Source organism: Phyllostomus discolor, chromosome 5 (assembly GCF_004126475.2).
Source record: "Phyllostomus discolor isolate MPI-MPIP mPhyDis1 chromosome 5, mPhyDis1.pri.v3, whole genome shotgun sequence".
NCBI lineage: Eukaryota > Metazoa > Chordata > Mammalia > Chiroptera > Phyllostomidae > Phyllostomus > Phyllostomus discolor.
The window spans coordinates 94,995,658-95,020,610 of record NC_040907.2 but is presented as its reverse complement, the minus strand read 5'-3'; the positions used below and the strand labels follow the sequence as shown (position 1 = coordinate 95,020,610).

At 35.9% G+C, this 24,953-nt stretch overlaps 1 protein-coding gene across 1 annotated transcript in view; it reads right to left on the bottom strand.

Moving 5' to 3' along the window:
* GMDS (GDP-mannose 4,6-dehydratase) overlaps positions 1-24,953 on the bottom strand; it is a 693,656-nt gene that overhangs the window by 400,176 nt on the left and 268,527 nt on the right. The window contains exons 5-6 of the mRNA XM_028511630.2: positions 5,302-5,494; positions 4,343-4,447 (exon numbers count right to left, since the gene is read on the bottom strand). Of these exons, the coding sequence (XP_028367431.1) occupies positions 4,343-4,447; positions 5,302-5,494 (298 nt within the window). The remainder of the gene's footprint in view (positions 1-4,342; positions 4,448-5,301; positions 5,495-24,953) is intronic.

The following is a 24,953-nucleotide window of genomic DNA, read 5'->3' as shown; positions in this document are numbered from 1 at the left end:
GCTCATCCAATTTAAGAAAATAAACTCCAACTATTACAGCAATTACAGTTATACAAACTAAGATAATTAATTAATAAATTTTACATATGTATTAAAGTATATCAGACTGAATTTTTACTTAAAATAATTTTCCTTCAATTACTATATGCATGAAATCAAGAAGATACTTATTTAAAACTATCCTTACAAATTCTTACTAGTCTTACTAGTCAGACTGCTTAGCTCTCAAGTCAGTGAATTTTTACTGAAACATGAAATAGTCACTCATTTACTCATTGATAAATATTTATTCAATACTTACTAGCAGACGGACACTGTGTTAGATGCAGAAAATTTAAGTGTTGAATATAGTCCTCCCACTAAGGAATTCTCAGTGTGGCAAAGAATATACTCAGAAAATAACAATTAATTGTGACAAAACAGCAATATTATTGTCAAATTAGTCTAGTATTAAAAATAATTTTCAAGTTTCAGGAGGTGCTATGTTACATATCTCATCAAGTATTACATCATTTTCACATATACCTCTACAATTTTTCATTATCTAGTTATATAAATGAAATAAAAATGAACTATCATTGATTTCCAGATAGATAATAAAACTAAACAAAGTGATATACGCTACAAGGTTAAGTATTTAATAAATATTTAGCAAAAGCCCTGAAAGTAGATTATGTACAGAATAAGCCTATTTCTATGCTTATAACCAAGATACCCAGAACATTTCTGAAGGAATGCTAACAGTGGGCCTGAGGACAGAACTGGGAGTCAGAAAGAAGAAAAGAACTTTTATTTTTCTCCTTATACCCTCCTCTATTGTTTACTTTTCTTTCAAATAAAAAAAAGTATTGATTTTAAAATAAATTTAAAAAAACCAAAGGGATTTTAACATCAATATGTAAACAGAGGTCATTGGGGTTATATTTATCTTTTCTTTCTACAACTAAGAATGCTTTTCCCTATCCTAACTTGATCCAAAACAATGGACTTGTACTTATTTTTTGCAAATGGAGAGTTTAAGGAGAGAAAAGTACAGAAACCCAAACAACGTGTACAAACATATTTGTGACCAAAGAGGAAAGGAACATCATTTGAACAGGTTTCTTGAGCATCCCCTGTACCAACTGCTGCAAGAATCACTAAGTTCTTCCTTTCTCTTTTTCCTCTACTAAGAACACCCAGAACCACAAAATTAACTTTTAAAAAATGATACTGGCTGCTTGTTGTTTTCCTTTGGAGCAACAGAGGACAGACCAGGCTCTTATGTTTTCATAGTACATCATGGGAATATTTAACTTACCCAATTACAAAATAAGAATGTACTGACACTAAAGATACCTTTATGAACCTGTCACTTTAAATTTTTTTCATGACTTGGCTTAATTATATAGCTATATAATCATATAAAATTTCAGTGAGAAAGCCAGTGAAATTTACTAGTTTGGGGGCATGAAACAACTTTAATGGTGAACTTCTCATGTATTCTCAAACTAAAAGGCTGATAGTAATATTTAACAAAAATTCTTAGATTGTACAGACAGTTTTTAAATTATAAAGAGGGTTCATGTTTTCAAAAGATTTGTCATGCTTCAGTAAATAAGAAATAATAGGAATAAACAATTTCTTATTTAAAACCCAATATTTGGAGCAAGGAACTCATATGTTTTTAACAGTCTCAAGAACAAATATGTGAAGACAATACCACAATACAAACAAATATGTTTTTAAAACAAAAACAAAAACATAAACAAAAACACAATAATGATTCTAAAAGGATGGAAGCTAGGGGTGGGCTACCTATGGCCAAAGACAACAGAAATTAATTCAGTCCTCTGTATTCCCTGAACTTGAGAACAAAATGCTTCATGACTGCTGACTGACTTTAAAAAAGGTGTCCTTTTTGGAAAAAGGGAATTACCCTTCTTTACAAAAGCAATACTAAGAGTACTTAGAATTACGGAATGTCTTTTTAAAAAATGCCTTATACTTAGTAGCAGAGAGACAAAGAGCAGAGGGAAATGCTAGCACTCAGCAACTTCTCTGATTAGTCACCCTTAATAGTGAAGAACAGCTATATCTCTGACTTCGTGTTTGCTGAGAGCTTATTGAGAACATATTAGTATATGTGTATAAATTATTTAGAATATAAGTAAATTTAGTTTAAATATGTAGTACCAAACTTCATTTAGGATATGAGGATCAATATGCAGGGTGGGACAAAAGTGGGTTTACAGTTGTTCATATTGAAAATAATATAATAAATAAATAATAATAAAAGAATGAACTCTGATTCACACACAGCCGTGAGCCTGCTTTTGCCTCACCCTGTATTCTCACTCCAGTTTGTTCTGCTTTCCCACTGGGTCATTGGGCCCCTAAAATTTTATTCCATATGTCATTGCCCATATTTACCCATCATAACTGGAGTTCATGTGCGTGAACTCTAGCTCAGCAATCCAAAGCAGAGATTCCTCTTTTTATGTGAGATTTTTATTTCTACAATTCTGTTAATTTTACTTGCTTATATTTGTAGATACCTTACTTTATTTCACAGAATATGTGTTCATCAAATGCACGGAATGACTAAGATTTCCTTACATGAAATTGGAAGGCTTTTGAGGTCAAAATTTTTATGATAAGTATTCCTTTTCCAGTATTTTCAATGTTGTGGTATCCAGTCCTTTTGGACACTTCTGGTTCCCTTAAGAGGCAGTCCTACTGTTTGAAACTCAGAGGTGAGCAAATAATCTGCTTCCCGCCTTTGTTCCTGCCTCTTTTCTGGAGCAGCTGACAAAACAGTCTGTTTTGGGAATGCTCATTTAGTCTTTTCTTCTCCAGTTAAGCTCCTACTGGTCTGGATAGCATTATTCATACAACAGGTCACCATTCTGATTGGCTTCCTTTGAATATATTCCAGCTTTCAAAATATCCTATGAAATATGGAATCTATAATTCAGCCAGGAATCTAGATCTAGACTGACCAGAGGAGGAGACTGTGGCCCTCTGCTGTTCTCTTGGGATATAAAAGCTTGGGCTGCATTAATAGAAATTTACTAGTAGTTTCCTTCCTGTGACAGTTGATAATGAGTCAACCAAAATACGCCAGTGCTTCTCACATGAAGTGCCATAATATGATGATAATGACCATAGTTTGGTATAATACCTTGTGGGGGAGGTTGTGGACCCAGTGTGGCTGTAGGTCCTATCTAGATCTCTCGGCTAATGTCAGTAACCATTTGAGTATCCAGGTTTTCCTATTCTCTACTGCTCTTTCATCTCTTACTGAATTGGGCTGATAATGCAATGTTCTTAGAACCATTCAAAGATGCCTTTACTATCAGAGTACAAAATCATCAAAGTGACTTTTTCACAAGACGTTGTTGATGTTTCAGTCAATGATAGACCACAAATACCACAGGTGGCCCTCGGGCCAAATCCGGCCCTCCACCTTGTTTTATCAGGCCAGGCACCTTGTTTCTACCTGGTGGCAGCACTGGGCTCTTGCTTAAGTGTTAAGGAGTAGTTACACTTATAGAGTCCTAAAATTACATTTGGCCCTTTGAAGGCAACTGCACCAGTTGATATGGATCGGTGAAAATGAGTTTGACATCCCTGACATATACAATGGTCCCGTAGGGTTGTAATGGAGCTGAAAAACTCCTGTCACCTACTGATGTTGTAGCACAGTGTATTACTCATGTGTTTGTGGTGAGGCTGGAATAAGCAAGCCTACTGCACTGCCAGTCATATAACAAAATAGCACATCCAATTAGGTATAGTACCTAGTATTTGACAATGATAACAAACAACTGTGTTACTTGTTTATGTATTTACTAAGTATTTTTAATCATTATTTTAGGATGTATTCTTTCAAAAAAGAAATAATTTCAAATGTATTTTAAAATATACTCTAGAAGCATAGTTAATTTCTGGATGACTGTTTAACTGAAATACAAAGAAAAACTATTGAACATCCAACTGATTCAAAGTAAAAATATATATAGAATCTATAAGTTAAGTCTATATTAAAAAGAGTGACTTCCAGAAACAAGTATTAGTTTATTACTTATTCCTTTGCATTCACACAAAACTTCATAATGCTTAAATTAAAAAGATGTTTGAACAAATTAAAATTGGAAAAATGTTCACTTCTTTATGTTGGGGGAAAAACCCTAAAAACCTTAAATAATTAAAGCTGGATTTCCTTCACTTACCACTTCTGACATTCATAATAGTTAAAATGTGAAATTTTCCAGGCTATTTAGTACAAATGCCAAATATAAATGCAACTCTTGTTTTGCTAAAGTGTGAAATTCTCTTTTCCATTAATATATTTACTAACCTCTTCTAGGACTCTCATGATTGAAGAGAATACCATTCACTGCAAAGAGATTATATGCCTCACGGAAATTCACCACAATCCAGTAGGCATACAGTTTGGCTGCCCCTGTTGAAATAATTTGTAAAAGCAAATAAAAGACAGTGATTATTACAAAAGACAGTGTCTTATTATTAAGAAGCAGCGATTTTCAGTCATCTTAAACAAGTAACAACTTGTAAAAATTATACTCTATGATGCATTAAGACAGAAAAAGTGAGTCAACAGCCAAAGACAAAATAAACATTCTTTTCCAGTTAATCAGGTGTATAAGGAAATATTAAGAATTTCTTACTTTTGTAATACCCATGATTCTTTCTTTCACAAGCTAATTTCAACTGTAGTGTGTGTCATATATCCTCTTATACATTATTCCTTTTTCCTTAGCATTAAGGAATTAGAGAGTAAAAACTATGGGATCTTAAAATCTAGCTGCTTAGAAATTTTGTCACTGAAGTTTTTCATATTCATAAAAATACTCGTTTTACAAATAAAAAATATAATGGAACTTTTTTGTTGTTGCTTTTTTTTTCCTTCATTAAGGGTTTGAACTCAGGAAGACTTCCATTGGGGAGATAAAAAAAACATGAAACCTTATCACTTTAGTGCAGTATTTTAGAAAAAAGAATCATGTTTGGTCTCATTTGCCTTTCAAAGTGATCTGTATGAAAAGGCTGAATGAACATGAATTGGTGAGGTGAGGTGCTAATTTCACCCTGGAGGGAATGGCAGCAAATATTTCTAGTTAGCAATGTATAAAAGTATGCCTCTCAACAAGTCTAGTCACTTTAGTCGATCTTAATGTTAATCTCACACCCAAATGACTCCAGCTATGAGACATGACAGAATTGGCAGCAACAAACGCACACCAACACCCACAAGGAAAGCGGCACATGTGCAAGGCTGCATGCTGGCACTCTCACCATATGGTGACCGAGGATAAAAGGGAGTGGTCTCCTTCTGGGGTATTTCTTGCACTTTCCCATAAAGTTCACTTGTTGAAGCTTGATAGAACTTCACAGAGTTGATAAGGCCACAGGTCTTAACTGCATCCAGAAGCCGTAAAGTGCCAACTCCATCAACATCTGCAGTATATTCAGCCAAGTCAAAAGAAATCTGGAAACAGCAGAAGGCAGTGCTACGTTAAGAGTAACAGCAACAAAGATGCTAACAGGGGTAACAAAGACTTTATACAATTTCACACATTTAGAAAAGTTACATTCCTGAGAAAATATTTTCTAATAGAATAAAAGTGTGCATAGTATCTATTTCTAATACCAAATGGCTGGAAAATACCTTTAAGAAATAAGCATCTGCAAATGAAGTACATTATAACCACACCTACCACATCCTAATTCTAGGCTGAATTCCCTAGGGCAGTGTTTCTCAAAGTGCAAACCCCTGCTCATTGGCATCATCCGGGGTATCCCTAAAAAATAAAGACTACATCAGTCTCTTAGGAGTGAGGGCCTAAGAAATGCACATTTCTAATAAGTCCCTGCTAATGCTACACACAGAGAAGTTTGAGAACATGTGCTTTAGAACAGTTGATTTTCAAAAGAATTGTTTTCTTTTTATTTTAAATTAAGATACAAAAATGACTTTTTAGTATATTACATATATAAATCTTTTTAAATTATAAGGCATGCTGAATACTGCTAGTTGTTAATATATATTAACAACTATATATCATATAATATATATTAAATTGTATGATTTTGAGGGAGAGGATATTAAGGGGTGATTCAATATTTTGCAGTTTTAACATTTTCTTTAAAAATAAATAGGATGGGTATGATTTTTTCTTAAATTACTTGTGAGTACAATAAACAAGTTTATCTAATATCCAAATCACCTAAAATAATAAGGCTGAAAATGGCCAGTACAACCAGGCACAATGCATACAGCTTCTCTGCCCCCTGGTGAATGACCTCGGTGACCACCTGGAAAACCTTCTCACTAGGGTGAATGAGGTAACTGGCCTCCATCACTGCCTAGTCCTGACTGTCCCCTAAGCAGAAGCTACAGCCTTGTCTGTGCACAGCCACAATCCTTAGGGAACTTAAACGACTGCTAACCAGAGTCCTAAATGAGACCATTAGATGCACGTCATACAGTCCTGTCAGTGAAGCTCATGTGGCAACCATAAGATAAAAAGGCAAAACGGTTTCACCCACAAACTTTCAAAGCCAGGAAAGCACGATTTGGAGCTATTTTATTATTTTTAAATAACAACTTATCATGATAAAATTTACAAACCATAAAATTCACATACCATAAAATTCAGCCTTTTAAAGTTTAGGACTCATGATTTTTAGTATACTCACAGCTTTATGCAATCAATCATCACTATCATCTAATACAAAACATTTCATCATCCCAAAAACAAACCCTGTACCTATCAGCAATAGGTGTTTTCCATCTTCCATTCCTACCCTAATAGCCACTAAAACACTTTCTGTCTCTATGCAGTTACCTATTCTGGACATTTAATATAAGTAAAACCATATAGTATGGGTCCTTTTATGACTGGCTTCTTTTATTTCTCTTGCATATGTACCTAGGAGCAGGGTCATTTGGTAACATTATGTTTGACATTTGGTGGAACTGCCATACTGTTTTTCAATATTGCTGCAACATTTCACATTCTTACCAGCACTTAATGAGGGCTCCAATTGCTCCACACCTTCCCCAGCACTTGTGTAGTCTGTCTCATTTATTATAGACATCCTACTGGGTGTGGTGCCATGTGTTTTTTTTTTAATTCAGATATAATTGAAATATGACATTATATTAGTTTCAGATGTACAACATAAAGATTTGATAAATGTACTATGGAATGATCATCACAATAAGTTTAGGTAACAACCACTACCCCACAGAGTTACAAATATTTTTCTTGTGATGAGAACTTTTAAGATCTACTTTCTTAGTAACTTTCAAATCTCCAATAGAGTATTATTACCTATAGTCACCATGCTGTACATAACATCTTTATGACTTTTTATTTCATAACTGGAAGTCTGTATCTTTTGACCACTTTCACCCATTTTGCTCACTGCCCACCAAGCCCCACCCTGCCTCTGGCAACAACCAAACTGTTCTCTGTATCTATGAGCTCATTTTTTTTCTTTTTTAAGATTCCACATATGAGTGAGATCATAAGTATTTGACTTTCTCTGTCCAACCTATTTCATTTAGCATAATGTCTTCAAGTTCAATTCACATTGTCCCAAATGGCAGGATTTTTTCTTTTTCCATCAATGGATACTTAGTTTGTCTCCATATCTTGGCTATTATAAATATCACAGTGAACATAGGAGTGCATATATCTGAGTGTTTTCATTTTCTTTGGATAAATCCCCAGAAATGGAACTGATGAGTCATTCGGTACTTCTATTTTTAATTTTTTGAGAAACCTCCACAATGTTTTCCACAGTGTTGCATCACTTACATGCTGACCAACAGTGCAAGTAGTGTATGAGCACTACCCCAGGAGTCTACTTCATATTTTCTCTTTATATACTGTACTCTTAACCTCAAAATATAGATTAAAAAAAGAATACACATTTTTAAAAGATTTATTTATTTATTTTTAGAGAAGGAAGGGAGGGAGAAAAAGAGAGAGAGAGAGAGAAACATCAATGTGCGGTTGATGGGGGTCATGGCCTGCAACCCAGGCATGTACCCTGACTGGGAATGGAGCCTGCGATACTTTGGTTCAAAGTCCACACTCAATCCACTGAGCTAAGCCAGCCAGGGCTAAGAATGCACATTTAAAAAATTCTGAAATTCACTTGAAGCCAGAGTCAAAAGGAAAAAACTGAAACAACTACTCTTCCCTCTCTTTACATCTAGTGTGTAAGTTTCAGAGGGGCAGGGCCTTGACTGTTTCTGCTCACCATAAAATTCCCTAGAATGACACACCAGTCAAAATGAAGCTGGAATTTAAAATTGCAAAGTCATTTGAAGAAAAGTTCTATTTGTTTCTATTTCTTTATGATGCATTAAATAAAAATATATATTTAACTCTTCTACAACTGTTAACAGAACTATTATCTCCTAAAGCATAAATAAACTGAAAAAAAGTATCTGAATAAAAATATCAGTAAAAAATTCAAAGAAGAGAATTTCATAACAAATTGATGAATAAGGCCTAACTTCTTTCAAGCTTTTCAGCTGAAACAAGAAAAATATGTGGATGAATTTAAAGAAAGGCAAAATTATCTCATGAAATTAAATGGCTTAATGCTGAGTCAAGATGTATGTAGCACAGGCAGATAGGAACAGCAATGCAAGGTCTGACCGAATAATATATGAGAGTTACAGGAAAACCTATTAACATAACCACCATTTTGGTCTATGCTCTCACTATACAGGCTAATGAAACTGAAAGCTTTTATGCAAGTGTTCAAGAAGAAATTGACAATACACCGAAACAAGACATGCTGATAATTATAGGTGATTAGAACATACAAGTAAAAATAATGTAGAAATGAGGAAAGAAATCAGGTCACGTATTTCTGCAAAGCCAAGAACTTGTCAGTCACATAACACACCTTTCAAACAACTGAACAGATGAGTGTACACATGGATATCACCAGAAGGCCAATATAAAAAAATTCAAATAAACTACATAATTGGAAGCAGGAGATGGAGAAATCATTTTCTCTGCCAAAACAAGACCAGGAGCTGATTGTGGTGCTGACCACAGGCACTGTTAATATCAAACATTAAAGTAAAGCTGAAGAAGAGCACTAAAAGAGCCATAGTGTTCAAATACAATGTAAATGTGTTCCTGATGAACACATTTCAGGTTAAAAGTCCAGGTTAAAAAAAAAAAAAAGATTTGTACTGTAAACGTAATTGATTGAGAACCAGAACTGTGAATTAAAACTAAAAATATTATTAGGGAGGAATGTGAAAAGACAAAGCCAGAAGTAAAAAAGAAAGAAAAATCAAGATGCATGAATGTAGAAACATTAAAAATTATTAAAGACAGGTGAGAGACAAAAGTTAGATGTGACAGAATACTGAACACAGTTTTTTTTTCATTGCAATTCCCTAATGACATCATGTTGAGCATCATTTCATATACATTTTTACCATTTATAAATCTTTGGTGGTATGTGTTTAGATTTTTAGCCTATTTGTTAATCAGGTTGTTCATTTTCTTTCTTTGTATTTTAATTTTTTATTTTTCAATTACAGGTGATGTACAATATTATCAGTTTCAAGTGTACAACCCAGTAATTAGACATTATATTACTTATGAACTGATCACCTGATAAATTTAGTACACATCTGAAATCATAGTTACTATGATATTGACTATATTTTCCTGTATATCCTGTTTTACTTTATATCCCTGTGACTATTGTGTAACTACCAATTTGTACTTCTTAATCCTTTCATCTTTTTTACCTATCTCCCCATGTCCCTCCCCTCTGACAACTGTAAAAATGTTCTCTGTATCTGTGAGCCTGTTTCTATTCTGCTTGTTCATTTATTTTGTTTTTTAGATTCCACGTAAAACTGAAATCATATAGCATTTGTCTTTCTGCCTAACATTTCACTTAGCACAATGCCCTCTAGGGACCATCCATGTTGTTAGAAATGGCAAGAATTCATTCTTCTTTGTGGCTGAGTCACATTTCATTGCATATTTTTACAACTTCTCCTTTATCCACTCATCTACTGATGAACACCTGGGTTGCTTCCATATCTTGGCCACTGTAAATAATGCTGCATTGAACATATGCTGCATGTCTTTTTGATTTAGTGTTTTTTGGGGGTTTCTGTGGACGAACATGCAAAAGTGTAACTACTGGACCCTTCTTTGTGTCTTGTTACAGCCTTTGTTTTAAAGTATATTCTTTCTGGTCTAACTATTGCTAGTCCAGCTTTGTTTGTTTGTTTGTTCCCATTTTCAGAAATATCTTTTCTATCCCTTTACTTTCAGGCTGTGTGTATCTTTTGATCTGAAATGTGTCTCTTGTAGACAGCATATTTAAGGGTCTTGTTTAATTATTCCTCAGCCACCATATGGCTTTTGATTAGTGTACTTAATCCATTTGCATTTAAACAAATTATTGATATATATGTATTTATTGCCTTTTTATTATAGATATTTTAGACCTCTCCCCCCACCTCCTTCTTCTTAAATAAGACCCTTTAACATTTCTTGTAATACTTGTTTAGTGGTGATGAACTCCTTTAAGTTTTTTTCTTGCCTGGGAAGCTCTTTACATCTCCTTCTATTCTAAATAACAGCCTTGCTGGATAGAGTAACCTTGATTGTAGGTCCTTGCTTTTCATCACTTTGAATATTTTGCTCTAGTCTCCTCTGACCTGAAAAGTTTCTGTGGAGAAACCAGCTAACAATCTTATGGAATAACCAACTGCTTTTATCTTGCTGCTCTCTCATCTTTAACCTTTGGTATTTTAATTACAATATTTCTTGCTATGGGCCTCTTTGAGTTCACTTTGGAACACTGCATATACTAAACTTGCATGTCTATTTGCTTCACCAGGTTAGAGAAGTTTTTCATCATTGTTTCCAAATACATTTTTCATTTCTTGCTCTCACTACTCCTTCTGGCATCTCAATGATACAGATGTTTTTACATTTGATGTTGTCCCAGGGGTCTCTTAAACTACTCCCTTTTTTAAAATTCTGTTTTTCTTTTTCTTTGTCTTAATTTTTTTTAGATTGTATTTGTCTATTTTAAGAGAAAGGGAGGGAGAGAAACATCATATTATTTATCCATAAAAAATGAAATGTTGCCATTTACACCAACATGGATGGACCCTGAGGGCACTATGCTCAGTGAAATAAGTCTGATAAAGAATAAATAAATAACATATGATCTCTCTGATAGGTGGAATCTTTCCCCCCAAAAGAAAACCAACCAAGCTCACAGATCCAGGGAACAGACTGGTGGTTGCAAGAGGTAGGGAGTAGAGGGTGAGAGAAATGGGCAAACTGTTTGTTTGGTTTTTCTTAGTTTAAGTAAATTGAAAAAAATAAAAAGAAGAAAAGCCATTAAATTTCTCTTAGAACTCACATCCATAACATTAAAAGCTCTCATCAGCCGTTTTTGGTTCTGCATGTACATATCCCAAAGGCATTATTGTTATATCCTCAATTATTCTATAGTCTGAATCATTCAATAGATCACTGACCACTTCTATACTAAGTATCAAAACTCCTTAAGTGTTTTTTTTCTGCCATCTGAGGACCTGTGGAGGCCTGCTGGGAATAGCACTTCTATACCAACCAATATGTCTAGAAGGCTGTGGTCAAAGGGCATTTTTGCTGGCTATGCACAGGGTTTCCAGAAGGAGTAAATAGCTCTTTTTAAAATTGAAGGTATTTATACTCACTTCACTGAAGTGAAACTGAATTCTTTCTAGGCAAGGGACATGCTCATGTGTACAAAGCAAAGAACAGCACAGCGACTATTGATGGCAAACTGAACAGAACAAGATAGTCTGGGGAAAGGTAAATCGTGTTCATGGAAATAGCAACACGGTTCATGCACAATTCCAAAGCAACCCTCCTCCTAAGGTCACTGGCCTTCCATGTAATACTGTGTCCTTCAAGTCTTTAAACTTACTGAAAAGTAAATAAATAAAATGAAAAAAAAGCTTCCTTAAGTACACTGAGACATTAATGTGACAATAGAGTTGGACATATAAATCAAAATGTGAATAATCAAATTAGCTTGGAGGTCTATTTTATAATTTTAATAACTTTAATCTTTAAATTATTTGATCATGCATACACAAAATGATCTAACATTCCCCAAGCTCTCTGTTGGCAGAGGATGATGGCACAGGAGTGAGTAGAGGGATTATTTAAACCAGAAGTATTTAACCAAGAGTCTTAAAAAACTAAACTAAGGGATTAAAAGTATTTGTTACAGATAATCCAGAGATGATGCCAGGATTTAATATTTGCTGCTAGTTTCTACTCAGATTATGGTAATTTTGGGTGTTCTCTGTACAAACAAAATAATAAAAAGGTTACAAAAGTTCAGTTGTATATAAGGAGACTAAAACACAACAAAAATATTATAGTCTTCTTAATTATTATAAAGCATGACTTTTATCTTATGACTACTATAATTACATTTAGAATGGTCATTACTATACATAACATTAAAGTAGGAACAGAACACTTAACTTTGTATCTAAATCGCTAATCATTCTTTAATTAATCGAGTATCTGAAACAAAAAATGAGACATCAATGAAATGGTTAAATGAGAAGCTACAACATGGCCTTAGTTATCAATACTAAAGGTCTCAGTTATCCCCATGGGACAGTTACTTTAAAAAAATAAACAAATCTAACTCTTCTAGGCAGGAAAAATAACTAGTTTAGAAAGCTTTAATTTCCTGGCATATGAAAGTGTTTGTAAGTCACAATATATGAGAGACCATAACAACAGGTTATATGGATAATACAGGTTTGCCCAACTATCTCAGAGTGTTCCTATGAAACCTTTGTAAGCTTAAATGGCATAAAGTGAAGAAGCAATTACCTTATGACACATCACCTAACGGGTGCATAAAATAAATCAAGATAAAGCACAGATGCTCACAGACACAGTTAGAGACTCTGCTGGTTTGATGCAGAGAGGCTGAGTGTGGTTACCAGGAAGGAACTTGGCAGAGCCACTCTTCCTTCTCAGGGTGCACGCTGCTTCTATAAAGGCTGCTGCAAAACAAACACTGAATACTATTCTCACCTTTCCCCTTTTTTGTAAAAGCAAAAATCCTCTTTGGATTTCTTTCAGTTAGCAAAAACAGATACAAATGTAGATCTTTTGTAAGAGTGAAGTGATGTAATGAGAATTTTTGTAATGTGGGCAATACCTGTAACCTGTTCTCTGTCCCCTGGTGCCTCCATTTCTCTTTACTTATTCTCTTACACAAGTAGCATACATGTGTCAATTTTAGAAGGAACAATACAGAAAAAAATACCTAAGGCAAGGGAGAAATATACAAGTCTTATTTAAATAAGCAACCTCTCATAAGAAACCTAGATGTTTTGTTGAAAATATTTAATTGAAAGCCCTGGAAAGAAGAACCAGGAGCTTAAAACAATCAAGAACTGAATGGCAAATAGGGGGAAGGTGCATTAATTAACTAAGAATAAAATTTAAATAATGCTCAAGAAAGAATAAGGGATGTTTCAAGGAAAAATCCAAAGTCAATTGGATAACCAGGCACAGAAAAGGCTGCTGGGAGATCCCAGTATAGAAGAAATGCAGAGGCCTGAGAGAGCTGTGGGAATTTGTTCTTTGCTGTGGAAGACACAAGAGAGGCTCTGATTCTCAAATTGCCATTTGAAGCATGTAGGCACAAACAGTGGTAAATATCAAGTGGTTCTAGATCTAAGAAACAAACTAAAATGAAGACAAATCACTAAGGTTGAAGAGCATAGACAAAGCCATGAGTGATGCTGCAAAACTATATGCACTATGATGAGAATGCCAGAAGATTACTAAAATGACTTTAATTCATAAAAAGGTAACTGACAGTCAAACTGAGGGGAACTCAAATCACCATGCTGTTGGACATCATTTGAGAAATGAGAAATCTAGCAAAGAATACAATAATGGTCAGGATCAATGCATAGTTAAATATATGTCAAGGTAGAAAATAAAGGTGACTTTGTGAAAGTTGGTATTGCCTTGTGACTATTAATGGATAAACAAGCACAAGGGCAAGGAGCAGTAAGGGAGAAACCTGTGGATATAATTCACTTAGATTGTCAAAGACCTTGACAAGTACCATAGTAAAGTGCATTTAACAAAGTAATTACAGTAATTCTGCCACTAGGAGAATCTTCTGTCTTGTAAGTACTAACAGTGGGCTCCTGCTCCATCTCCAGCATCTCCACGCCACCACAATCAGAAACTTACACACAGAACACTGAAAGTAGGAATAAAAACATACAATCTGAAAGAGCAAAATACAAAAAGCAGGTCCTGTCAGTAGCTAGTTTAGGAACTATTCATATTTAATGTTTTAAAAACAATCTGGGAACAAAGGCACATGATGAAAATCTTCAAAACTTCCACTATTTTTTCAGTGGAAAAGTGGAAAGTCACATACAGCATAATAAGATCTCATGGAGCTACGTGAAACGCTTCTAAAATGGTAACACACTTTGCCCTGGATTGTGTGGCTCAGTGGATTGAGCATCAGCCTGTAAACCAAAGGGTTGCTGGTCCATTTCCCAATAATGGCACATGACTGGGTTGTGGGCCAGGTCCTCAATAGGGGGTGCTTGAGGGGCAACCATATATTGATGTTTCTCTCCCTTGCTTTCTCTCTCCATCCCCTCTGTCTAAAACTAAACAAATAAAATCTAAAACAAAAAAAGGTAACACACTTCAAACTGAACCATTTGAAGATAATGCATTTAAGACAGGAAGGAAAAAAATAATGGTTGGACCCATGTTCTTAAGAGTTCTATTCCCTGAAGACATCAGGCTTTGGTTTGTCACTAAAAGGCCAAGAAAATGAGGAGTGTCAATAAAAAGAGCAGAACAAACAGAGCAAAAGGCTGTGTCCCTTTGTAGAAGATCATGATTCTTGCATCCCCGGGAGGCCATGAAGTTCTGGTAATCTTAAAAAAGTCACCTGGAACTCAAACAAAAATGTTCAAGAAAACAGAACAGCAATCCCATGAAGAGAGGATTTAAAAAAAAAGAAGAAGAAGAAAGAATTGGAATTCTTTGGTTTGTGAGGGCTAAGCCAGGAAGTGGGTACAATGACAAAGGCTTTACACAATAATAAAGGCTAGCAATAGAAAGATCTTATTCCAGTTGATTAGGGATCAGGAAAACTTGAATGAGGCATGCCCCTCATTTAAGTCTGATTAGGTGCTAAATTTACAAAATAGAAGTCTGTGTTCAACTCAATGATGTTTGAAATACAAATTGCTTAATCTTCTCCATTTGGAGAAACTCATTCTATCAAGAAGCAGATAATCCATAAAAGAAGCCATTAATTTCAGAGGCAAAGTTAATTAACACCGATGATCTCCATCTTGCTCGCTGTGTATCTAGCCCAATGACTGGCACATAATAGGCATTCAAAGGCATTTCTTGAAAAAATGAATAAATAAGAGACAGTGATTTCAAAATTGCTCCTTCCTCTTAGATGCCTTTTCTCTAAATTCCACGAGTTAGTTCTAATGAGGAATCATTTCCACAAACCTGATGTAAGCCTAAAATAAAAGCAATTCGGCAAGATGTATTAAAGTATTCCCTAAGAGGAAAACATTATTAATAATAGTATGCTATTATTAAATCTTTTAGTATTTGTTTAGTGCCTTTCTATAAAGAAAAAGCTATGTAAGAAGGTATTAACCACATATTTTCAAAGTGAAAAAAAAGGAATGCTGAGTTTTTTAAGTATTTTTCCCCAATGAAACTGCTATATGCACAAAATTTGGATTTTGCAGGACAACAAAGGTCACACTGAACAGAATAGATGCCTATTTTTCTTTTGAATAATGCTGCAACATAGGTCAAGTCCTATTTTCTTTGAGGTTTGTGAACTGATGATAACAAAGTATGGATGCTGAGGATAGGAGGGTGGAAGACAATGATGTCTGCATCTATAATACTTCAGGAAACAGGAAATAAGAACAAAAGGACATTGGTTACAAAGCAATAGGGGAAAATATTCAGTATCCAAGTTGGAGTTTATCAAAAACGAGCAAACAACGGCCCCCCTCCCCCTGCCAAAGAATCAGAACTTCTGAATCCTCAGAGGCAGAAAAATATTAATTTGCTGTGGAGGCAATTCCCTTGAGTAGGGAAAGAAGTTTTTGTATGTGTAATTTTGATAAATGAGAAATAGGAATGTAAGAGGGTACAGTCAGGACACCCCCAAAAGAAGGATTTGTAATGGGGTCCAGAACTCAGGGTGTCCAGGAAATATTAAAAATATAGGATGTCCTCACCCCAAGTCTAAGCTGGGGGTGGGACACATGGAACAGGGCCGTTGAGTTGTTTTGCATAGCAACAGTTTTGCAGATAACTTTTTGAAGGATCATTTAACATATCTATAACCTTTAACTGGTTTCATAGTATGTTAAATAGCTGTGGCCATGCTTTGAGCCAGGGAGAAGAGAGTGACTTTCACCCAAGAAGTAATTGGGAGGCAACTCCCCCTGGTTACAGAGCCTGCGTGAGAACTTGGAGATGATTGGCTTTACAACCCAGGGCCACACCTGCCCAGACTTACCATGGCAGCCCAGAAAAGCTGAAAATTACGGGAATGCTGGCAAGTGTAGCCGATTGTGGGAGGAGTCAGAAATGGGGCTGCAGAGGAAGATTAGCTCTGGGATTTAGCTCTCTGCAGCCATGACACAAATCACCACATGGCTTCAGCAAAGAATTGCCACGCAACCTTGGCAGAGAACAGCTACACGGCTTTGGCAGGGGAAAATCATGCAGCTTTGGGTTTCCCTTTGCCACACAGCTTAGGAAGCTGGCAAGCAAGATGTAGCAGTGATGCAGAGCGCTCTCTTAGCAGTTCAGAAAAATGCAGGAGAAATGCTGCAGGAAGGAAAGGGGTTAAAGGACTCTTGCTGGTGGGCCATGAGAAGGTGTCATGTGGTTTTAGAATAAGAACTGGAGATCCCAGCAACACAGCTGATGGTGCTGGAAACTGAGGGTGGTCTACCAGCCAAGCATGGATTACTGGAAAGAACCAGGGGCTACCTGAGCCATGGACTTCTATTTCTTTTCCTGAGATATGGTACCCTAGACTGGGCGAAGGGGGCAAAGAAGGACTGAGTGTTTGTGGGTGTTTTAAGGGACATTGGGATTTTGATGAAGACATTAAGCCATTACTCTTAAGTCTGTATAACTTGAATAAATAATTCATTTCCTTTTTACCAATCTCTAACATGGAGAGCTATAATTCTCTGGTGAGGGGCAAAGTGAACCTAGCACAGGGAGACCCCAGGGGAAGGGGGCGTCCATTCAGTAACATTGTGCAACCCCTTCCCTGGTGGCCAATCAGGGAAAATCATGGGAGACCACATGGGCAGTAGCTTTAAAGTAATACAACTACTTGTACATGCTCAGTAAAAGCCCACCAAAACTAGCCAGGAAGGATCTGCCCTACAAGAATAGAGTCCCTCCAGCCAGCCTTGGAGTTGGCCTGCTCCCATGTTCTCTGCTATAAACTCTGGGTGTTTGGTTCCATTCTTTGTCCTGATCACCAAGAACCTGGTTACCTGTGCCCACCTGTGACATGAAGACATTGAAAAAGGAAGTTATTCATATCAATTAATTAAAACACTAGGAGCTCTAGTCTTTATTTTATCAATAACCAATAAATCAGCCTAAGTCTCAGTTTCTTTCTCCTAAATAAAGTCCTTTCCAGTCCTTATTCTTCCATGTAATTAAGGATACCACACATATATCCAATAAACATCAATTTGACTGATTTGAGGATCAGCAGAAGCATGGGAAATAAATGTTCAATCTCCCATTCCAAACAGCTGGCAAGTAATACAATGAGAGGTACAATCAGGAAACTCATAGCCCTTCATGGCCTAAATGTCTCCTATCATTACCACTGTAACCTCTAGTCTCACCTTTCCCAGACCCATGCTCTACTCACTCTACATTCAGTCCACCAAGCTGCTCTTTGTTTTCCAAATGGACCATGTATATTCTCACTTCTGTGACTTTCCTCTCAGTTTTTTATTTGTTTGTTTCATTGTAGAGAATGCTGCCTTATTCACACAGTAAATTCCCAACCTTCTTTTGGTAATCCCTAAATCCTAGGAACTGAATTAGGTATTTCCTCCTGTATCATTTGTGATATTACATTATCAATTTCAATATTACTCTCTACCACAGTGATTTGTGGACTCCCTGAGAGCAGAGCTTGAGGCTCTTTCATCTGTGTATACCAGCACCTCTGCAAGGGGTCAGGCACATAGTAGATGCTCAATAAACATTTGCTGTAGGCAGAAACTGAAATAAAAAAGTGAAAATCTTGACACAAAGTAAGGAATTATCAAGCAAGAAACAAAAATATGCTGATGAAGAATTTCTGTATCTGTATTTCAGAACCATATTTCATTATTCTGTTAAATTGGTTTAGCAACAATCCCCCTGCCCTTAATGCTTCCTCTTAATAATTCCCATCCATGGCTATGGATGCTCCTGCTCCTTGGCTCTTTGGCTATGAATTCCACTTGCCCTTTTGTATTTCAAATTGAGTTTGATCCCTCTCCTCAATTGCAATACCTTTGCTACAACAGTCTGAAATAAAATCTCCCTTAACAAATCTCAGAATAATTTTTTCTTTAACAAACTGTTTCATAGTAAGAAAATGAATTTAATAAAACAAGAATTATACTTGAACAATGATTAAAATAAAATTAAAAAACAAGAATTAAAAGATAAGATGATTAAACAAAATCCATTTGTTCAACATGTTTTTCATTGTGAGTCAATCACATTCCAGTCATCACTCTAGGCATGGGGAATACTGTAGAGAACAAAATATATGAAGTCCCTGCTCTTCAGGAGCTTATATTCAGGTGGGAGTACAGACAATAAATGTATAATGTCAGACAGTAACATTAACAGATGACACATATCGGACACTGTCCACAACCCAGGCATTGCTCTAAAAGTTTTGCCTGTATTACTCATTTAATCATCATGACAAATCTATGCAGTATAGTTATAGCACTAATTTTGCATATAAGGCCAGCAACCATGGCACAAAGAGGTTGAGTTGCTTGCTGAAAGTCAAGCAACCATAGCTAATGAATGGCAGAGCCAGGAAGTCTGGCTCTGAGGTTGTGCTCTCTACTACATAAATTTGGCTCTCTAAGTACAATAAGGGAAGAAAAGGTGACAGGTAGATATGGTGTACAGCGAAGGCCTCTCTGATGAGGCATTATTTGAACAGAGATCTAAATTCAGAGAAAAAATTGGACATATAAATATCTGGCAGAAGAATTTTCAACAAGGAGATTACTGAAGTGCAGAGGCTTTAGTGAATTCCAAGGGAAAAACAAAGAAGGTAATGTGAAGGGAAGTGAACAAGGAAGAATCTGGCAGGAACTAAGATTAATGTATAGGCAAGAGCCAGTTCACTCAAGGACTTAAATGTCAAGGCTAACATGCTAAAAGATAAGGAAATCAATTTTATTAGATGATAGTACTTTCTTTTAATATAGTTAACATTGACATTCTGTTCTGTATCCTATTTCACACAGTTTTTCAGCTTCACTTTATTTTCATTCATCAGTTTGTTGGCTAAACTATATTCTCAAATAGTTTTTCCAAAAGGATTGCCTACGTGCTATAAAACTCATGTTCTGTTTAAAATTTGTTTTAAATTTTGTTTTAAAATGGTCTAGCAGGGAATAATGAATTTATATAAAGTCCCCAGACCACATTTTCTTTGCTCTACTATCTTCCAAAACCAAGGGTTTATTCAGTCATTCATTTAACATATCCTGTTGAGTGCCCACCATATGTTAAACAATAGTAGGGAAAAGAGACTGTGTCCCTGTCCTCATGGCTCTTCTACCCTAGTGGAGAGACACAAACTATGAACAAAAACTATGCATTAGTTGGGGACAAGCATTATGGAAATAACACAGAATAGATGAGGGATATACTTAAAGTTAAATAAAATTTATTTTAACATACTGTCAAAAATATATCTACTTCAATGCTATTATCTTTTTTAAACTTTTTTATTTTAAGATATAATGTTGAATATCACAAAAAAACATTAATCTGAAGATTGACAGTTCTTTCAGTGAGTATTATTTGTGAGTTGAAAATATCGTGTCATAAATCCTACCCTGATATGAGAAATTAAATATTCAAAAAGGTTCTAGTCTGTACATCTCTATTTTATAATAATTTCGAAGTACATCCAAAAGAAATATCAGAGACTTCTGACCCCAAAGACCATACAAGACATTTTTAAAAAACACTTGGAGAAGACAAATTCAATAGCTGCTTGAGTGTCTAGCACCTTCAAAGTATTATACCTAAAGAGGAATCCAAACTCAACATAGTATTTTTATCTTCACAAATGAGATGGTACTTTAATGCAAAAAAATATCTATGACTCTTACTTGGTTATGAAAAGGTTCTTGTAGTATAGGTTTTTTTGAAAAGTTAGCATTTTTGAACCTACTTTCCAACTAACAAAAGTCGTGAAAAGAATAGTTCTCTGAATATATAGAATCTTGGCTAACGCAAGACTACCTGCTACAAAACTGTCTGATAATAAAGCACATGTTTTCTAAGCTAACATTATGAGGGGGTGGACCCTACAATACACAGAATTTATCTACAAAAATTATGTATTTATTCTTACATATTTAAACTTCAGTCATCTTCAAAGCACTCTCTTTTTAATGCAATATACCTATCAAGACATTTTTTCCATTGCTCGAAACAGTGTCTGAACTCATCGATTTTGATGCCTTTTAGTGCTTCTGCTGTTTTTTGTTTTGCTTCTTCCACACTGGCAAATGTTTCCTTCTGAGGACTCTTTTCATCCAGGGAAACAAAAAAAAAGTCACTTGAAGTGAGACCAGGTGAATAGGGACAATGGACCAAGAGGGTCATACCATTTTTGGTCACACCACTCAGTGTGGTATAAGCAAGTGTGCTCATAAATCACCCATCATGAAATAGGCGAATGATTGAAAGAGTCCTCAGAACAAAATCACTGAAGCTGAATACAGCTTCTCACAACAATGCCAGCTGACAGAGTGATTACAGATGGGTTCCTAGATCACTCACCTAGTGGGGGAAGCCAGTACCACAAGAGGCCTGCCCTCCAGAAGATAATTCCATTTTTTTGGGGGGGGGGGGTCTGCCCTGGTACTTGTAAAGGAATATCAGTATGAAAATCAGGATGATTTACTGCTTAGTCATAATTAATTTAGGTATAGAGAATGCCATGATGATAATGTTGACAGATGAGTATGATGATGCCATATATTTATGTAGCATCAGGACCTCAAAAGATTTTTAGATTTTCTCCTATTAACATCCCCTACATCCCTGTGAGATAGAGAGAGAACATATATGATTTCAGTTCTGCAAACTAGGAAACCATAAATAAAATAATTTAGTTATAATTCTAGAGTCAAAGCACTGCCAAGTTACATGACTAGGAAGCACTCTAACCATTAAGCTATAAATCTACAACACTTTTCTTTGTTATCCCACCCACTCTTCAAGAGGATCTGTGACAAAAATGAAAGCAAATATTTTCAAATGCCAGCAGCAGCACATTCCAAGGGCATTTTCCAGACTAAGAACTTGCCAGGAATGAGGAGCTATAGAGGACCTAACATTTTCCTTGGTCATAAAATACCTGCCTTATAATCTCAGAGCAGTCAAATTGGCATAAAGCAGAATTTAGCAAGTTCTTGAATTTTACAACCTACTTTGCAATAGGGAAGACAAAACTGACACCTTTCAAAAATAAGGAATAGATCTACCTTGGCTTAGTGCCAGATCCCACTTATTTAAGCTGCTACTGCACCAAAATCCCATTTAGTATGGCCCCATTTCCAATTTTGTTTGTCTAAGAAGATTATTTTGCCCAAATTTCTGATAAAAATCCAATATAGGTATTTATATTTTGACATTTAGACGTCTACCACATGTTAAAGTAAGACGCAATGATACGGTCACATAACATCCTGTACTATATACTACACAATTTAAGTCTTCTTTGGCTACAATTAAGTTTGTGACTGAGTACAAAACACTCAGAGGTCAATGAAGTAAAAATTAACCTGGAAGTATATCTCTACATTTTAAATTTATTAACCTTTTTAGAGAATGCCCATTGCCAAAAGGCTAGAGGGTAAGCCCCTCTACAAGACCAAGAATTCAGAACCTATTTATAAGTCATAGCACACCTACTGCCTAAAAGGATACATGTATATTTAAAGCCAAAAATTTCCAAAGCACTTTTTCTGGGTGTAGGCCTCTGTGGAGATCAAGAGCCATGGAGACCATTGAGAAGCCACTGTTCACAATCCCTCACCTAAATATCTACTGGTTATAACTACAAAACAACTCTAAGTTTGAGAAAAGAATTTAGCTATTTTTAAATTTCAAAATCACTTAGTAATTTACTACAATAGTAACTAATTTAAAAAATTAAAGTTTTGCTTATTTTAAATCATTCCAAATGATAACGAATATTATACCAGGGAACTCTGAAGGCCCATGCTAGCCACAGCAGACTTGATATAAAGAATCCATCCTGAAGCTCTCTAAAATATCACTGTGCCTCATGGCTGATATCAAAGTTCTAGACTTCTGGTACTGTCACTCAGGGAATAGAAAAAGAAATCCTGAGCGTTGCATCCACCAACATTTCTTATAATTGTGTGAGAAGAGTACAGAAGTAATAAAATAAGGACTGTGGGATAAAATAGCATGGAAAACAATGGCGGACCCTAATTTCAAACAGTTTTAAATTGGTTTCTGGTGTTTGGATTTAATACTGTTCTTTAGAAAATTATTTGAGCTAATGTTTGGCATTAGCCGCTGAAAACTGTCTATAAAATGTAGCCATTGGAATTAAACTAATAAAGTCTTACACAGTTTCAATCTATAGATTTAATAACTAGATAACAGTGATTTGCAATGAGTATATAGATAGTTTATAAGTAAGTGAGAGCTCCTAAAGTACTTAAGAAGTACTTACAGGTGCTTATAAACAAAGTCCTGTTTTAAATAGTTTGAACATTCCTGCTAAAATCTTGTTTGCACTATTAGTTTGCTTAGTGGAACTTTTTCAGAGACTGTTATGGAGAGTTTTAATAAAACTTGTTCTGGAATTGCTCAAATCCTGACTCAGTGGGAACTGGATTAATAAGGTTTTAAATTACCTCAAAACACAAGGCCTTCTGCAAGATGTTAAGTATCAGGGAGTTCAACTATATGGTCTAAGCCAGAAGCAAGAAAATTATAGTCAGAGTCAGTCTAGCAGGGTGATTTACCCTACTGAAAGCAATTGCCCCTCTATAATTTCAACTCTTTGAAAGAAAGAAGAGAGATAAATTTATGTGGCTTGGTGTGGACAGAGATGGGAGATAACATTTTATGTCAACTGGCATTTTGACATGTGAAGTCAAGTTGTAATAGTTTGTTGACTTATTGTCTATCAGAAATTTTGGTAAGATTTATGAAAGCCTACATTACACAGCCTATCACTTTACTTACTTTATCAGGATCAATGCTTCACTTTACTGATCTTCCATTAATCCAATTAAAACCTAAACATTTGCCATCTCTGTTCCTAAACTGTATTCAAACTCATAGAGAAAACAAGAGATAATACCAATGGACACACACATCCAGTGAATAACATGGTTATAAACTCAGCTGATTGCAAACTCAGCTGGATCATCACCACCTGGCAATTCCTTTGAATACATTTCACTCAATGAGACTGTACCATGTTCTAAAACCCCTTTTCTTGGTTTCTAAACATTGACAATTCCTAATTCTCCTCCTGCTTCTCTCAAGACTCGCAACCAGGCTCTTACCCATAACTCTTGTTATCCAAAATGCCATCTTTATTTTCTCCATAGACCTCACTCTATCAGACTGATTTCTTCACATCCAATTAGGACTTAATGTACAAATAACCTCCAAATTCTCATCTCTAACTCAATCATCTTCTGAATTCCACACAAGCATGCCCAACGGCCATTAGAATAGCTTTGCCTGAGACTTACAGCCAAGATGGAGGCACAGGTAGATACACTTTACCTCCTTGTACAACCAAAAAGAAGGACAACAAAGAATTTAAAAACAAAGCACTGGCTGGTATAGCTCAGTGGATTGAGTGTGGGCAGTGAACCAAAGTGTCGCAGGTTTGATTCCCAGTCAGGGTACATGCTTGGGTTGCAAGCCATGACCCCCAGCAACCGCACATTGATGTTTTTTTTTCTCTCTTTCTTTCTCCCTCCTTCCCTCTCTAAAAATAAATAAATAAAATATTTAAATAAAAAGAATTTAAGAACAAAAAATAATCAGAATTTCAAGAACATTGAACTGTACGGAAGTCCAACAACCAAGCAGTTAAAGAAGAAACATTCATCCAGACCCGTAGCAGGGGTGGAGATGGGCAGCCAGGGTGGAGAGGACTAGCAGCAAGGGAGCAGCTGGAGGACCGCGGCGGGCAGGACAGCAGCTGACGGACCCAGCGAGACAGTGGCTGGTAGACCAGGTGGTTCCACATTTGCCTGCTGATAAACCAGAAGGAACAATTGTGGAATGAGACAGACCACACAACTCAAGGTTTGGGTGTGTGGAAATAAAACCTCAAAACCTCTGACTGAAAAACCTGTGGGGGTTGAGGTTACAGGAAAAACACCCAGCCTCACAGGAGAGGTCATCAGAAAGACCCATAGGGACCTAGAACATACACAAAACCACCTACCCAGGAATCAGCACCAGAAGGGCCCAATTTGCTTGTGGGTAGTGGAGAAAGTGACTGAAAGCCAGCAGAGA